At 39.1% G+C, this 18,732-nt stretch overlaps 1 protein-coding gene across 1 annotated transcript in view; it reads right to left on the bottom strand.

Moving 5' to 3' along the window:
- Positions 1-400: 400 nt before the first annotated feature.
- The window catches only part of Pappa2 (pappalysin 2), a 260,775-nt gene continuing 242,443 nt past the window's right edge, over positions 401-18,732 (bottom strand). Inside the window, exons 22-23 of the mRNA XM_074047398.1 lie at positions 5,666-5,764; positions 401-3,584 (exon numbers count right to left, since the gene is read on the bottom strand). Of these exons, the coding sequence (XP_073903499.1) occupies positions 3,510-3,584; positions 5,666-5,764 (174 nt within the window). The 3' untranslated portion in view covers positions 401-3,509. The remainder of the gene's footprint in view (positions 3,585-5,665; positions 5,765-18,732) is intronic.

The raw sequence follows: 18,732 nt of genomic DNA on the forward strand, positions 1-18,732 counted from the left end.
CAGCCTTTCCCATTCTTATCTCCACATCTTCACTCCTGTCTTCCACTTCCTCCAACCCTTATGAAATCATATGCATCCTTCACCAACCATCCTTCAAACATACATACCTTTGGCATCCAGGGGTAATGTCTATTTCCTTTTAATTGTAAATGACTCTTGCACATTGTTGTGCATCTCACAAGGAACTTGACATCACCACTATACACTCTACTTTTGTAAGTGCCATCTCTTCTTTTGAATTTTCATGCTTACCTTCCTTACACATCCTAGTTATATTACATTTTTTAAAACAATGATTAATCAACTGATTAACCAATGACTGATGTTTGGACCTGGCACAATCCAGATTCAGAAATGATAGACTAATTTACACAAAGAATGACATTAAAGACACGTAGTGTTTTGTGTGCTGATTTTTTTAATGAATATCTTATAATCTTACAAAATAACTGGTTGTAGCTGTTTTACATTACAATACAGTAGATCAGCTCCCTTTACCATCCCCTTGGGTGCTAACTGACACACTCAATAGTGATCACACAGAAAAGATGAAGTGCCAAGTCCAATGCTTTGTAATGGAGACAAGGGAAGTAGAGAATCAAGAAGAGCTCTTTAGTTCCTTTTTTGATTAGGATCTAGTCATTCACCTCACTTTGACCTCTTCTCTATGTTTCTGATTGGAGGTGGCCATGCTAGTTGTAAGAGTCAGCCAGTCATGGGCAACATGGGCACCACAGAAAAGTGACTTTGGAACAAAGAAACAGAAGAGCCTCTGGAAAAGGTTCTCAATGATCCCATGGGTGGGTAAGAACAGCAGAATTGAAGCAATCACATGGAGAAAGTGCGAGTTTTTGTCCCTGGGATCTGTGATCATGGTGTCTTAGTCCTTTATCAGTGAGCAGAGTTGATCAAAACACTAGGGCCTAGGGATAAACACTAAAAGACCCTGCCACTTCTGAATGCCTATAGATGACTTTGACTGGGTGGCCTTCAGCCTAAGGGACTTTTCACATGCTTCAGAAACTGTCCTTACCTTTCCAGAGCAGTGGTGAATTATAGATATTGCCAACAAAGAACAAAATATTTTAAGATAAAGTGTGAAACAGAAATGTCCTCATTATGACTCTATGGAAAGACTGAACACAGACACACACTGGCACAAACCATGGGCTCCATACTTCTTGTGGGAGCTGCAGCCTTCCTGTGCTGGGTAATGTCTGGACAACAGTTTCTCTGCCTCAGTCTCTGGCAGGATTGTCCAAGGCAGAGCTTGATACATGTCCAGGAATTGAGATGTTTTCCCCAAGAAAACAATTTTACAATGTGTTTTTTTTTTGTTTTTTGTTTTTCTTAAATTGAGAATCTAAACTTTTCCACAATCCTTTCCATAAAAAAGAAAAAAAAGTCTATCAGTATCCCAAAAAATAAATATTAATTGTCTTCCCAGGGACACTAAGTATGACCCAGATAATGAATGGAATTTAGGCTATAATTTCCTTTATGGCTACAAATATAGAGGACAAGGAGATTTTGGATGGGCAAACTCTACTCTTCCCTTTCTTCAAATGACTTTATTGCTCTCATACCAATATCCCTAGATAAATATGTGTATATCACTGTAGCCTTTTTTAAATTCCATATTCCAAATTTAAATTCCAAAAATTCCATATTTTGTTAATGGTATATAATATTTCCCTTTTCCTTTTTGCAAAGTCTTTGTTTCAGTGTTGATGAGAAGAGTAAAAAAAAACTGGTCAGAACAAAGAGCAGTTGAACTCAAGGTATTGCCTGTTCTTTGTTTCCATTGGAGAAGAGGCCAGGGGAGTACCATCATGACCTCCCCTATGATGATAAGGCTGGGTTTTGAGAAAATAGCTCCTTACTTTCTTTCTCCAAGGCCTAATCCAGAAACTCTTATAAAAAATGAATATACCACATGCAAAAAAGTGAACCTGGGATGTATATAAACAGAGTCAGAGTTAATGTGGTCATTTCATGTACAGTCCATCTACCTATTAAACAAGAGAAGGCAAAGACAACAAAATGGACCCTAAGTAGTTGAAATTCTCCTTTCTTTCCACAGAGTGTCACCCTTGCTCCATGTGATTCTATGACTAGTCTAATTTAAAATCTCTGGATCACAGATTTTATGCATTGTGTTTGAATACAATTTATTTCAGACTCTACATTACTCAGAGGATCCACTTTGGTATTCTTTGAAGACTTGGAACAAGGACTGAATCTCCTTGAATCATCCTCTTATTCCCAAATCTTTAAATTCAACTTCCCCACATCTCTTTGACCTCATTTGGGTCCTCCCATTCCTGCTCACTCTTTTATCTTTTCCCACCTTTCCCCTATGTCATTTCCAGAACATTCTCCCCACTCTATAATCAATAGTTGGGGATGTGGCTTTAAATGACTGTCAATCTTGGGGACTTTTAACAAGGAGTGAGACCACAGGTCAGGTATGAAGAATATGAGTTCCAGTAATCTTGGTGCTCAGAGAAAATGCCCTAATACAATCTTGTTGACTGATTGACTGGCTGAAAGCCATACTTGGAATAGGCCCATATGGAAGCAGAGAAGATTCTGGACCTCACCAACCCCAATGGAGTGTTCCGAGAAGTACAATTAATGTATTCTTATTTGAAAGATAAGAAATATTGTCTAGCTCTCCTGGATCCATAGCCAATGAGTTCTCATACCCAACTTTCCATGCCTCTTGGAATTATCATTCCAACCTCCATCTCCTTTAAATAGGCCTGGTTCCCAGGTCATGATAAAGATGATTAGCTGATGTGCTAGCATTCAGAACTCCATCTACTTTCTCTCTTTCCTTCCCTACTTCCCATTCAACTTGCCAATCCATATCCATAGAAAGATGGCAGAAGAACTTGTCTTTCTGTCCTCAAAGCCTCAGCATTCATATTGGACCAGAACTTCACAGCAGCACGTGTGGAACAATGGATAGTTTTTAGCTTAGTAAACAGTAAAAATATAATATATAATATATTTATATAATTATGCTTAAATACTCATAAAGAATTAATAACTAACCTCGTTATTTAAGAGAGACTACACAAGAGAAAGGGAAAGGGCCAGTTTATAGTACACAAGCCCTGAAAGATGACAATCCATTTGAAATGGGTATGAGTAGAGTGTCTCTGGCAACTTCTAGCATTCTGATATTGGTTTACACATTGACAAGGTGCAAAGTGAGGAGTAGGGCAAGAGTTGAAATGGGGTTGAGTAGAATACAGATGGGAGAGAAGGGCCCTGTTTATTTATTATTTCTCCATGCACTTTTAATCAACTTTCACTTTAAACTTTTGCTTGTAATTCTTTCCTAATTGGGCTACTTGATGCATGAGTTGGCACCTATAAATACCCTCTTGTATTTCTTAAAGAATCCTTCCAGCACTCTCCTTCCTTCACTGCATGACCTCTTCTCTTCATTTGCCCTCTGTTTCCTCTCTCTGGCTGAGGAGGGAAGGGCTTGGTCCCAGTTACTGATTTTCTTCTGCCTTTGGGTCTCGGCAGGTGCATTCATCCAAGTCACAGTCAGCAGCAAATGGAATAACCTAGGGGAAGGAAAGGGAGGTTGAAATAACCCATTTTTGTGCTAAGCTTCCTGCTTTTCAACTAGCTCACAGGGTCTAGGAGGAAGCATGGAATTATGTGTTAATGTCATAAACCTGACATTAATACTTAGTTCTCTTACTTACACATCATGTCATGTTACACAAGGCAACCCTTTACTTTGCTTTCTTCATATATAAAGTGAGAAGAACAACAAAAACCACTCCAGAGAAGTGTCTATGTGTTGAAATAAAGGAACAATTTCAATAAACTTATACATTGTCAGACATCTATAACTACCTACTGTTAGAACTGCTAGTATTGCCACTAGTGCAAGTGGTATTCTTTTTTTGCTGATGGCATCATCAAAAAATTCCTGGGAAGCAAGAAAGAAAAATGCTAGCATTTTCTCTTTACAGGGAAGAATAGAGATTGGATGACTTAACTCAAATTATGGACAGTACCATATGAAAAGCCAAAAATCTATGGACTAGCTGATTTTAACTCCTCAGTGGCTCTTAGGAGATTTAGACCATCTTTGACATCTTCGTAAACATGAAGTTTTACCTCTCTTGAGTCCAGGAAACACTGCATTTTACCCCCATTGTTTGTGGTTATGTTACTTCCTTTATGTAATTATCCCTCTCTCAGGTCAGAGATGGTCCAGCAAAAGTTGTTCTCTTCCTGTTTATGTTGTTACCAACAGATAAGCATCCTTTTTGAGTCTCCATAACTAAAGAACTGAACCTTTTGGAAACATGATATAAAAATGGCAAAGATTCTACCTTTTGAGCTTTGGCAATCAAATAAGACAAAAACAAGTAGATATATAACATGCAAAACTAAGTATGATGAGGAGATGTGCTTGGTGATTGGGCAACTAGCTGGAGAATGCATGGGTTGTTTGGGGAAATTTCCTAGCATATTTGAACATATGAAGTGCCTTAGTTGTCAACAGAGGGGTGACATGCCATTACAGTCTTCATTAATGTGTATGTTGGCCACAAGTATTGAGATTCATCAAGACAAATCCTAAGTTTACAGAGTATGAGGTGGGGAGAGAATTGCTTGCTTTCCTCCTAACTGATCATGCCTTTCTATGTAGGGATGGGTTCCCTGACCAGTTATTTTCACAAGTGAGAATTGAAACTAGCTGGCCTGATTTCTGAACTGTGGTCCAAGCTCTTGATCTGTTTGTCTAAGTACAGGATTTATTGGTTTTTAGAACAAAAGAGTGGTTCAAATTGGATAGTGATGTGATGAACCTCTAAGTGCTTTGCATTAAGTTAAATAAATTAATTCATTTAAATGGTGAGAATAGTGCCTGGCACATAGTGAATGATCAGTTAATATTAGCAAGAAAAAGACATAGTGTTCAGGTCTCCATACAGGCAATCATGGTAGGTGCAGTTTTATTATGGAGACACATACAAGGAAGGAAAAAACATCTGTGTATTTCTGATTCACCAAATTATCCACTAGCTTCAAATATCTTTGGAGCACTTACATTTTTACCCAAAACCTCAACCTACTTGATTTTACAGACTTAACCTGAGCCTATCTGCTAATTTAATAGAGTCAAGAATAAAAAGGATAAAGGAACCCAGAAAAGAGTTACTGCTCGGGATATGGGTCAGAGTGTTCCAAGTGGCTTGTGGAAGCATTCAACATGTGCCTACAATACACTTATAAGGCACTATCTAAGACTATCAACTTAATTTTAAAGACAAGTAATAACTGGAAGGAACGTCACTGGTATCCAGCATCTTCAAGGGTAGAAACCATTATATTCCTTGCCTTCAGGGTTTCCTGAATAATGACAAGCATGTATGAGACTTTCAGCAGCAAAATCCATTGCTTTTCTAATGGGTCACTGGGTTGACAATTTAGAGGACAAGTGTTTTATAAGAACCTAAACTTCATTACTCTATCATTTTAGAACCTCCAGTGTTTGTTCACTATAATTCTGTCTTGGCAATTAATTAAAAACCAATTATGATGTACTATGAAGTAGAATTAGCCAATGAGTCTGCCTCAGTTCTGAAGCCACCCCTCTTCCCCATTCCCAGGTGCCCTCATTTACCTTTTTGGAGGAGAGAGTGGAAGAGCAGCAGTCTCCTCCATCGTAGTGGCAGTAGGCCCGGTTGTTGATAGTATCACACCAACCATCTGCTTGGAAAGGCTATAGGGAGGCAGAGTCAATGTGCAGTTTTACTTGGCCTCACCTTTCCCACTCTCCCCTAATACCACCACATGACAACCTAACATATGGAACTCCAGAGAGATTGTGGGAGAGCATCCAAGGGGTGGGACGCATTCTTCAGAAGTTACAAAACCTCTAGATAAGACCATATTATCCAAGGAATTGTTCAATTTCACTTTCAGCACCTGCTCCTGGCCTAGTCTAAGGTCCGGGACACATTTTTGACTTCTTGTAATAACAGGTCTTTATAGGATGTGGCTTACAAACAGTTTCACTCATTTTAACTCTCTTGACCTTCAAAAAAAAGGCTACATTTTAGGCATGATTGGTTTTAAAATTTCCACATTATCAGTGAAGAAACAGAGATGCATAGAGATGATAAGAATCTTTCCAGATCCCACAGTCAGGATCAGGCAGAACTTGGCATTGGCTGTCACATATCTTGGCTTTGTGCTGCTTCTATTAAAAGCCATAACCTCTAACCCCTATCCTAGTGCACTGAACACCAGTACTTAGAGATCCTAGCAATCTTGGGGACTGTGAAGACTCAAATGTCTGTCCAGAGTGCAGTGGTTTTAGGGCTGAGGACACCAGGGCTGAGACTGAAATATTCCCACATGTGCAGCCACCTGATGCACAGCAGCTAGCCACAGAGTTAGAGCAGGGAGAGCTAAACTGTTTCCATCCACTCCCATTACTGATGCCAGTTAACAGGAACCAGAATGGGAAAGGGGCCCAGACTAAACCAGAGTTAATGGACTGTTTCAACCCAAAAGGGAATGTGTGATAAGAACAGCAACAAGTGGTTAAAAAACAGTTCAACAGCTCAATACATTGCTTCTCTGGAGAGCTACCTACTAAGGGAAATACAGCCTCACCTCATCCTGGAGGGTACATTGCCAGCCCACCTGCACTATAACATTGGGCACTCACCATCCCAAGTTAACTGCAAAGCCTCAGGAAACCTCTTGTGGTCAAACTCTTTGGGTCACAGAACTCTGAAGTTCTGAGACATCTTCCAATTTACATTTTCAACTCATTTTCTCTCCCCCCGCCTCTCCTTAAGTGTCCAATAAAAAGACTATTCCTTATTCCACTGTACATCGATGAGATAGATCATTCAACTCAAAAGTGTCCATTAAATAATTTTCAGCAATTGAGTTACGTCAGAACAAGCTCATCCAAGACATTACTTCAATGTTTTGATTTATTCTATGGGGTCCTGAGGTCATTTGAACATCTCATTCCAGATGTGTACCAGTTTGCCAACCACTGAAAAGCTGCTACTTGTGGGGTGTAACTCAACAGCTGTCGCACAGCTGCACAGCAATGTCAGTTGAGAGCAGGAAGTGAAAATGAATTCTGTTTTCAACACAGGCCTCACTGGGATAAAAGACAAAGATTCTGAGATGAGCATTTGTCTTTGACACTGGAGCCAGTTACTGTGGCTTTAGAGAACTTAGGATAACCATACTGTCAGGTCATGGGTCCAAAAACTACAGCCAAATAATCAGTCAAAATATAGCCAGCACATCTTTAGTGCTTATGGATGCTCTGAGAGACCCATATACATCTACTGAAATCCTACAGTTTCCTTTTTCCTTTTCAAGTGTTTGGAGTATATTTTACTCATCCAACACTGCATCTGTTACTTTTCCTCCAACCTTGATTGACTCATTGGCAAAACTTAATCCTTTCCTTTTTGTCTTTTCTATGTAATTGCCTATAAAAATCTCAAGAGTTCCCTAAATACGTTTCTTACATACAGAAGTATACTTTTGCTAATGGAGCATTACAGATATATCTGAAGATATCTTTTCATAAGAACAACCTACACTTTTGAATGGGTTTATTAAAGAATCTTGGTAATCTTTCTTTGCAAAGTCATCACCATGAATGGTGTCTCATTTCAACAACACTAGGGAAGGTATGTTGAAAACAGCAGTCATGCCTAGGTGATCCTCTCTAGGTCCCACTAGGCTTCTCTTGTGATGACCCTAAATAATTTCTAGAAACTCCTTCTTTTCTGCTCTTAAAGGGTCATCTGGGAAGAGAAGAGAATTTATTTTTTAAAAAAAGGCAAAAATACAGAGAAAAAGTCAGAAAGATGCATGTGTTCAATGTACTATATACCTATTAGGATTAATTGCTCCTCCCCAACCTGCCAAAAACAGCCACTCCACCCTCAACAAACAGAGTCTCCTATGGCAACATGTGCCTGGGAAGCCTGACAACTTGAATCCAAAGTTACAATAGAAAAAATAGGAAGGGAAAATGACTAATTGATCCAAAATTTGAAAGCATCTGAAGACTAGATGTAGAGTAGATTTTAAATTCAACAACTGAGAGGTGTCAGGTATAGGATATCACTGTTTTTGCAGGAAACATTCCCAATGAAAGGTACTGGGCTTGGTTTCTTGTCACACTGTGTACATGGGTGAATTCTGCCACCCATATGTACACTTTACTTTTTCTATAACATCAGAAAATGAAGCATTCCACATAAGTGCATTTTTCAAATAACTGAAGCCTGAAGCTTATTCTTTTAGGAATTACTTTTTCATTCCTATTTTAACCATGTGCCAGATGGAAAAAAAGCCTGTTTACTTGCCTTTTAACAAGTTATATAACACAAAGTCATCAACACAAACACTCATTATTTTCTCTGTATAGGCAGGCTCTCCCCTTTACTAAATGTGCCTCCTCCAACACATACACATGCTTCCTGACTTATCTTTAAGAAAGAAAGTCAGGTCTTTAGAATTTGGCTAAAGTAAATAAATTTGAGAGTGTATTGGGCTATTCTTATTATCTATCAACTCTGTGATACCATTTTAGCTATTACAAGAGGGCTTGTATTGCCAGTCTCCTGGTAATAGTTACAGACCAGGAAATAGAGGTGGCAAAAAAATGACTATAAATAATAGAACACTAAGAGGAAGGGCTGACAGCTTATGCTATCTATACCAATTTTTAAACTTCCCCAAAGTAAAAATAATTTCTTCTTTCTGTATTAGTGTTATCATCACAGGAAAGGATTCCTTATAATAGTATGAGTTCAATGCCTTCCTTTCTGAATGATATTTCTTTTTCAAGGTTCCTCTGCTTGTAGAGAGATGGTGGCTCTGTCTGTTGTCTAAGATTATAGCCATTCATTCAATGATTCAGTATTCTTTATTGTATTGCTATGTGTGCCAGGAACTATTACAAGGATACAGAGATAGTTAAAACATGGTAGTAGCCTTTAAGGAAACCCACTGTGAGCAGTCTTAACTCAGTGTGTTATCTCAGTGCTAATCCAGATTTGGAATCTTAGGGAATCTGCTTTAAGATTCCTCTCTGGAGAAGAATTTTGGACTGGATGATTCTATAAGGAAGAAAAGCCTGAGAGAACTGCCTAAGAGGAATAGCAGGATAAAAATAGAGAGATGGGTTCCCAGACCATCAGAGGTCACCTTCAGGAGAGTTCCAGAAGCTCTTAACTGATCGGCTGGTATATCTCTCTTAGTTGAACCAGACTAAGGAAAATTTACTTCTATAACTTGCGATGGAACACAAGACCACACTAATATTATGGGAGGGTATTTTAGACTTCAGACCTTCTGCTCTGCTAACCCACAGGTTGGGATCTCAGCCAAAAGTCACTGTATTCCTATGGGTAAGGCATGGGACAGAATCCTGTTTTATTATTTCAAGGAGTGTTTTAGACCAGAAGATGTAAATCAAAGTTTTGCCTGATCCAAACAGTATTTTCACTCTCCATATCATTTCTGGACAAATTTTCTAGTTATGAGTGAGAAATCAGAACCATGTCCATTTCTTCACATTGATTAGGCTGCATTAGGCCCCAAAGAAGTCCTTTTCCAAAGCAGTTACACTGAAGCTTACAATAGAGCCTAACAGAAGAAGGAAGCTCAGTGTGTATGTAGACAAGTCTGTATTTCTCTTTTTCTCTGGATCTTTAATAAATGGTGACATCTTGCCTGACCTTCATTTTCTTTCTCATCCCATGTGCTGTGGTTTGAATGTTTGTGCTCTCCCAAACTTATGTTGAAATCTAAATCCCTTTGTAAAACTATTATGAGACCTTTAAGAGGTGATTGGGCTATGAGGGTTATACGTTCATGAATGAATGAGTCATTCATTGCCAGTAGGGCAAGAGACAGTTTCTTACAAAAAGATGAGTTTTCCTCCTCCACCTCTCTCTCTCCCACCTCTCTCTGCTGTCCTTCCACCTTCTACCATCTGTCCTCACCAGATGACTTGATTTTGGACTTCCAATATTCCAGAAATGTGAGTCAATAAATTTCTATTCATTATAAATTATTTAGTCTTAGGTATCCTGTTACAACAGCAGAAAACAGACCAAACCATGTTCAGCCTACTGTATCATTTTGCCTGGGTGTCATACATTAAGATTTCAAAGAATATGAAAAATGAAATCCTGTTACCAGGCCTCTATTAGGATCTCAGAGGTCTTTGAGGCCCCTTAGTGATGCCTGATTACCAGAACACTATTTGCTCATCAATAAAACAAGATATCAAGTGCTGGCAATAAAAATGGAACAAAGTGAATTTTTGTCTACTGTTGGTGGGAATACACAGTAGTACAGCCATTATAGAAAACAGTAAGGAGGATCCTCAAACTAACATATCCAGCAATCTCACCAATGGGTACATATACAAAGGAAATAAAACCAGAATGTTCAAAGAGAGTTTTTTTTCCCTCAAAGGAAAATAGTTACATGAAATTCTAAGGGTAGATGGAACTTTGAAGACTATTTGGTACAAAATCTTCATTTTATAAATGATCAAATGGAGCTTTAAAAAGTGAACTGCCTTGTTTTCCAGGCCATTTAGTGGCAAACCCTATGCACAGGGCCTATATATCTCTCTTCCTGGTCTGATATTATCTCTGCTATACCATACTGTTACTCTGATGATTTCATTAGTTTCAATAAATTAAATTTCCTTTGGCAGCTTTACAAAAAAGAGCTTAGCTACAGCGGCATTAATATAAAGTGAACCCAGTAATCCAACATAGAGACAAAGAAAGGGTCATATATTTAATCTCAATTCCCCTGAACCCCATGACCTCAACTCTCTATTTCTCAGTTTTAGATCAAGCATTTTCCTAAATAAGCTCCCCAACACTCCAGTTTCTCTAAGGCTTGGGATGGGAGAGCTCCAATGACATCATACTTGTGAGGTTGCTACAATCTTTTTGGGAAATGTAAAATTAAAATAGATATCTGGAAATGGATCATGCAGGAATAATTTCTTAGATATTGCCTTCTCTGGAAAATATCATCTGTCTTCCTGATTCTCAGTTACTATGATGTATTTTACACATATGCATTACCAAACTTCATACTCCAAATTGTACTATTAAAGCTCAGAAGCTATTCCTCTTGCAGTCCCAGCCACTAGTTCAATTCCAGACACACTATTTTCTCAGCAAATTAACATGACTGCCCTATTTTAAAGTGGGAGACTAACTACATTTCCTTAGAGGACTTTATGACCAGATTCCTCCTTTTTTGTTATTCTTCTATTGCTGGAAAAGTTGTTAGGCATGGTGCTTTACAGGAATCACACAACTTAGATCCAGGTATAGATTTTAAGGTCATCTAGTGCTTTTCTTTCCTTATTATAAACAAACACTATAGACAATGAAGTTGATAAAGAGTTATCTACATGCATATATAGTGTATATATGTGTATATTTATTTCTACTAGGCACAGAGTATTGGCATGCATATTGCTATGCATTTCTTGATGTAGAAAGAAGTAGTAGAATATACCACCTAAAGATCTCCTTTATAAACCACCTAAAATGTTGAGTACAATTTAACAACAATCTCTTAGTTCCACATTTGAGATCTTAAGAAAGGAAGAGGAATTCCCCAGTATCAAAACAGAAAGAGATTAAAAAGCAGAACAGAAAGAAGGCAGTAAACAATAATTATCCTAGGAATGGTTGTAAATCTGTGATCAAGTGGTTGGTTCAGGAATAGGGGTTCTAGGTCTGGGGCCTTTGCAAGGTAGGGAGTTGGTAGCTCAGTAAGAGACTGGTTTGCTAGGAATGATATGGAATGACACAGTCATGCTAATGCTGCATAGGTAGTTTGGGTCACCTGGGAGCCAAGCGATCTGTTCCTACTTACCAGTTCTGAGGTCTTCAAGACTCAAACCTAGGCCTTGGCTAAGTCACTAATTGCTAAAATGCCAAAATGCTATGTTATCTGCTAAAAGTGAAACTGCAGTGTATCTCCTTGAAGACCAAGGATTGATCCTACAAACAGTTGTTGAGCAAGAAGTATTGTGAGAAAGAAAATGAAGATACACATTCTGCTGGATGACAAAAACGATGCTGATATGGGTCTAGTCTGGTGGTATACTGTGCATTTCTGGCCCATGTGTGGTCTTATAGCCTCTGTTTAGAGCCTCAGACCTGTATATGTGGAATTCACCATACCCACACTGAAGGCAGGAGGGTCCTTTTACAGCTCACCTGTGTCTGACACCACAAGCAAAGCAAAGTCTGACAATAAAAAGCTCAAGGAATAATCTTTGGTGAGAGAAGTAGTTGAGATACATTGAGATAGCAAAAGAAAAACAAACAAAAAAAAATAAGATCAAATGACTGCTTCACCTATAACATGTTCATGTCCTTCAAGGTACCCAGAACTTAAGAGCTCCTGTTCAGAAGAGCAACGAAACTGTAAAGCATGATGATTAAGAGCACAGGATGCAGTGTGAGATGAGCCATGCTCAGACCCTAGCTTTGCTCCTCACCCACTGTAAGACTCTGAGCGGTTTACCTAACTACAAGCAGCATCCTCCTTGGTAGGACATGCGAATACCAACACTCACCTCACAGAATTGTAAGGAATGAATGAGCAAATGGTGGTAGAATATTTAGCACTTTCTGATGCACAGTTAGCATTCAATAAGTCAGTTTTATGAGGTCACAGGAAAACTGCCATGGGTTTAGCCCTCAGAGACTGGTGAATGTGTTCTCTGCATAGAGTCCAAATGCAGAAAAACCTCAAGATTTTGCCATCAACACCTTAAAGTCAAATCCAAGAAGGCTCTCAACTCTGGCAGCCTCCTGCCCATTCATCTTCACCATGAACAAAAGCATTATCTGAGTTAAAAAAGAGTGAGAGTCACGTGACACAGGAAAGGGGTCTGGGACTTGTGAAAATAGACGAGGAAAGCCTGCCTAGTCTCCAGAAACTAGGGCAATCCTCAAAGACATATAGATGTCTTAGATATCTTAATCTCTGAAAAACCCCAAGCCATCACAGGCACCTCTTCCTCTGCTCCACAAAACAGGAAGTTGAGGCAACTTTCTGGGATTTACTTTCTGATCAAACATAATCTTCTTACAAGCCCCTTTCACTTAAATGAAAGTAAAGCCTAGAGTCATACCAACTCAGCACTTCAGGTCCAAGCACACCAACCTGCTCTTTCCTCACCTCTCCTCTCAGCCCAACATGACCCAACATGAGTAGCTCTTGCCTATCCCAGGTAAAGTAGACAAAGTTAGAGTCACAAATAGCAGTGAGGAAAGGATGGGCAAAGGAGGGGTTCAGGTAGAATCTGCATATGTCTGTGCAAGAAATATATCAACTTGGCTAGAGCCCTGCTTCTCAAGTGCAGAGACAGGTGAACAGCATCCCTCCACATGGTCCTACACATGCCTGTGCATTCCTGCAAGCTTTCTATCCCCTGTCTCCTCCATTCAGAGTCACTGCTATAAGCTGCTGTTAGGGGGATTTAGACTGGCTCTCTAACCACTCAAAGGCCTTACTGAGGTCAAAGTGGTCTAGACCTTTTGAACTTGTCTCCCTCTCCACCCATCACCCAAACTACTTTGCAGATTGTGAAAGTGCCTGGTGCTCCACTCCCAGCCACCACCTTCATTCCTTCTTTAGATCTTCATCATCTCTCTGAGTCACACCTTAGTCTTTTTGTATCAGACTCCAATCTCATGTCTTAAAACAAATGAAAATATCCAACACAACTTTTATCTCCTCCTTTGTCAGGCCACTCTTGTCCTCTAGGTGATTTCCCTTTTCTTTGCTGCAACTGATTCCATACTCAGTCTGATTTATACCAGTGATTCCCAATCCTTTGCTGTTAAAGTTTGATTTTATGATGACCTCATCCTCCCTACTCCTTGAAGCACACAGTAACAGTTCTGAAAATCATATCTTGTAATGGCAGACAGCAGACCTCCAGATGGCCTAATTGCTGTGCCCCCAGAATACTGATGTCTGTGATGTAACAGGTCTGAGGATGGGCTTCCACAAGAAATAATGACACACTGTCAAGACCTCCTGCTATCTGCATCGTGGGGCTGGTTGCCCTGATCATTCTCGGGATTTCTTTTTCTTGTTTTCACAACAGGAGGGCAATAGGTGGCCTGAGAGTTTTCCTGACAGTTCTGCCACATGGCATTGGCTTTCTACTTTAAAAGAGCAATGGCTTAACAATTGTTTGTTTGGGGACTTTTCTGCCTCCTCTTCAGCTAATTGGATGCAGCCTACCATCTCTTAAGGTCAGGGATGGAGATCTTGAACCCAGAAGACTCCAATTCTACAGGGACTTTTCAAAAAGGAAGGGGCACTTCCATGCTGCTTTTTCTTTTACTCCTTCCTTCCATCAGCACTTAACCTGTGCATTAGCACTTACTCAACACATTACAGTTGGTGTTCAATAAATGTTTGGAGAGTGCTCAATAAATGTTTGGAGAATGGATCTTCTCCAGAATTGAATCTACAGACTAACAAATCAGTTTTTGTTTTCCATTCTTGTCTTTCCTTCGAGATAAGATCACCTTTCCCCCATTTTTGTTCCCTATCCTCCCCAGGAACTCATTTTCATTTTCAATTGCTATCCCTAAAATATACCTATAAATAGCTTAGCTTGACCTTCCAGGTATAGCCTCACTCACAGTAGACAGATGCCAAACTTAAGTATTCAGACAAATGAAACAGCAGAATTTCATGCATGGCAAGCACTTGCTGATAGACATGGGATCTTCCAGGCAGCACTCTGGCCACTTCTGTAGGTGGCCACTCCTTCAGCCCTCTTCTCTGGCCCTTGACTAACTGCCTTGCCATGCCACTCCCCACATGGTTGGAACATTCGGCAGTACCTGCCTTGATAAAAAGCTCACATAACTATGGAAGGCAAAGATAGGAAGGATGGGAAACAAGTATAAGTCAGAGGTAGAAACCCTGCAGCTGAGAGATGAGAAGGAAAGGCACACGGATTTGGAAGAAGGTCTAGGGATGCTGGGGTCCTGCATGGACTTTGAGCCTATATTTCCTTCTGTTTGGTCTCCTGGCTTCTTGGCCAGCCTTCAGCTCATGAGAGATTGAGGCAGGCTGAGCTGCCCACTGGAATGTTCCACCACAGCTCCGACACGCGTGCTCACTCCCTGCCCCCACCAAACACTCACATGTGCCAAGCAGCTCAGCATTTCTTGGCTCCCCAAGCCTGCCCATGGACGATGACTGGGAATGCAGACGGGGAGGAAATGACAATATTCATTGTTAGGATTAAATATTTTTCTTGGGCATTCTGCTGTTTGCTGAGTGTCTTAGTTATTTTTCTCTCCCATTCCCTCTGGTTGTACTCTTCTTCCTCCCTCCTCTCATCCTTCCTCCTTTCTTCCCCACCAATCAAGCCCAATGAGAGAAATTGTGAGGAGAAAATAGAGTTCCAGGGTGAGAATAGTTGTTTAAGGAAGTCAAAGTAGGTGACGAAGACTTTTCCCATTCTGATGCCACTGCAAGCTCTCCACAGGCGAGAGGGTTCCACTTTGGCTGGACCTTTAACTACATTTCATTTCCTTGTTTTGTAAGTATTCATGGAATGTAGCTCATAGCATTTGTTTCCTCTCTTCTGCCCTCTCTTTCATAGTTATGCAATACATATGTTCATTCAAATGTAAACGAATGTACATATACATATACATAGATGTATGTATATGACAATAGAGATGTCTCTGCTCTCCTGTATGTAATATATATGTGCATAACAATTAGTAATATATAATTATGTTACAGTTATATAACATGAAACATTTTTTGTTTTGGTTTGGTTTTTGTGGTACTTGATTAAACTCAGGGCATTTACTTGCATTTAGTAAGCAAGTGTTCTACCACTTGAGTCATACCTCCAGTCCACATGTTTTTATTATACACACACACACACACACAAATACACAAATGTACACACACAGTTTCTTTAGAAGCTTCAAGCATAAGTAGCAAGCCTAAAGGTAAAACTGTTTTCACAAACACAAACCATCATATGTACACACACAGTTTCTTTAGAAGCTTCAAGCATAAGTAGCAAGCCTAAAGGTAAAACTGTTTTCACAAACACAAACCATCATATAGAAGCAAAATACTATATTTTGATTTCATATGTAGCACATGCTATGTACTATAAGGTCTGTACACATGAATCCTCATAAAACCAATGAGGTAGGCATCCTTATCATATCCATTTTACAGGTGAAAAGACTAAGAGACTGTAAAGGAATGTGTCTGAAGCTAAGATGTAGAGCTGCCATATGATGTCCAGACCTGTGCTGTCACCATCCTGAAATGCTCATAATGCCCCAAGCACTAGGATCCTCTATTAATGATATTCTTCACTCCACTTCTCAGTACTGCACACCTGGTCCAATCTCTCACTGAAATCATGATTGTGATGTAGCCACCTTCTGTTTTAGGAAAGGTCAGTGTCACAGAAATTCATGAAAAATGTATCGTATTAGATACTTAATAGTAGAATATCTAGTATGAACCATAAATGAATATCTACTATGAACTTGCTAGAATACTGGGACCAGTAAATACATATTTAGTGCATCTCCTTTGTATGCCACAGTAGATTTTATGCATGACAATGACTTTGCCTTAAAGCGGCTTCTGTGGCATGTGTACTATAAAAGGTAGAATTGGACGGTATCTGAGATAATAAAGAAGAAATCCCAAACAAATGCAGGGAATATTCCCAGAGTAATTAATGGTACCACTAGTAAGAGCCATAGAAAAACAAAAATGGGAAATGGATTGTGCATTGTGGAAAGGTTTTATGAAGTATATGGGATTAGAGCTAATCTTTGAAGGATAAGTAGAATTTGGGCAGAGAAGTGGGGAGAATAATCCCAGCAGGAAGGCCAAGATTTGAAATGGAAAAAGAAAAGATATATCTGTGGTTTTCTGCTTTGAGTATTAATGATCCAAGTTTGGAACTATGTTAAAAATCCCTATCCAGAGGAATTTGGTCCATATTATGACGACAATATGGAACAACTGAAAATCTTTTTGAGCAGAAGAACATGACAAAAGTTGTATTTCAAAGGTTGGATCTGAGGAGAAAATTAGAGGGGCCCAAGCAGATGGAAGTTGATTTCAAGCAACCTGAGCTAAGAACAGAATTAGCTGCTTATAAAAATGGAATAAAAAAGGGCAGACAGAAATGGTATTGTGAAGGAAGATTGTCAATAATGGGTGAATGCTTGCCTTTGGGGAGAAGATTGATAGAAATGAAGGTTTATGACATTTGACTATTCAAGTTATGATGTCGTTTGCTCCAAAACTTTGCTCATTGAAAAACAAATTAAAAAGAATCCCTATCAGTCTTTTGCAAAATGCTGTCTAATGCTGTCTTTATGGATTTGTTTATTCTAGACATTTCATATAAATGGATTCAAATCATAGTACTTTTTTCAATTGCAACAATGCTATTATTTTTATCATCTGTATTACAGCATGTATCAGTACTTATTCCCTTTAATTGCTGATTATCATGTCACTCTTTGGATGGACTATGTTTTCTTTGTCTATTCATTATTTGGATACACTTGTGTGGTTTCAACTTTTTGGCTATTGTGTAAGATCATTAAAAATAAATAAATAAATAAAAAGAATCCCTACCACAAGCTAAGGACTGAATCATAGGATAAAGATCACGATAAGGTAAAAAAAACCCTGAACTAGCAGCTGATGAGAAAGTGTATACATTTTTTTTATTCCATATAAACACAGGTCTAGAGGCTCTCAGCACATTTTTTGTTATGCCCAATTTCTGCTAGCCTTTCTTTACAATTTAGACACGACTATTTTATTACCCCCCCAAGGATATCCAGGTCCAGTTGACTTGAGGAATGACAAGAGAGAGGTGTCATGTTTGTTCTAGAATATTTTCTAGCCAGTAGTTTTATTTCATTAAGCCTGTCTGCTTTTTAAGCTCTTGTGTCTACAGACAATTCAATTTGTGTGACTGATTACTGTGGTTATCCTCCTCAACCTGTCACACCATCCTAGGTTATTAATCCAGCTGTTCTGTTCTCTGTTAATTGGTTGATCCATCTAGTCTCACTTTCACCCATATGGAACCTATTCTCTGTGCAAGTGTCTTGTTTACATTCCCTTCATCTATGGGATGCTTGTCTGTGTATCTTATCCACTCATCTTCAGATCAACCACATCTGTTTCACAACATGTTTTCCAGTTTCTGATCCTTGCTAAGTAGAGTTCATTGGCATACCTCCTCTACTTCTTTCTCTTGTTTAAAGCTTACAAAGACCAGGAAGGTATCCTAACAAGTGGTCAGCACCCCACATTCATCTCTTAGTTTTAAAAAAGTCTCTCTCTCATTCTACTTCATGTGTCGTGTATTTGTTTCTCTGGTTTTAATCTTTCTACCAGTTTAAGAACATGGACTCTAGAACCAGATTTCCTGGGTTCATTTACTGGTCCTATATTTGCTGACTCCATAGCTTTGGGAAATTAAACACATTGTCAACCACTTGGGTTCCTCATCAATAAAACCCCATCAATAATTCCTCATCATATGTACCTGGCACACCATACTCAATAATATTATTAAGTATATCATGTGACAAGTATTTT

Source organism: Castor canadensis, chromosome 11, assembly GCF_047511655.1.
Source record: "Castor canadensis chromosome 11, mCasCan1.hap1v2, whole genome shotgun sequence".
NCBI classification, from domain to species: Eukaryota; Metazoa; Chordata; class Mammalia; order Rodentia; family Castoridae; genus Castor; species Castor canadensis.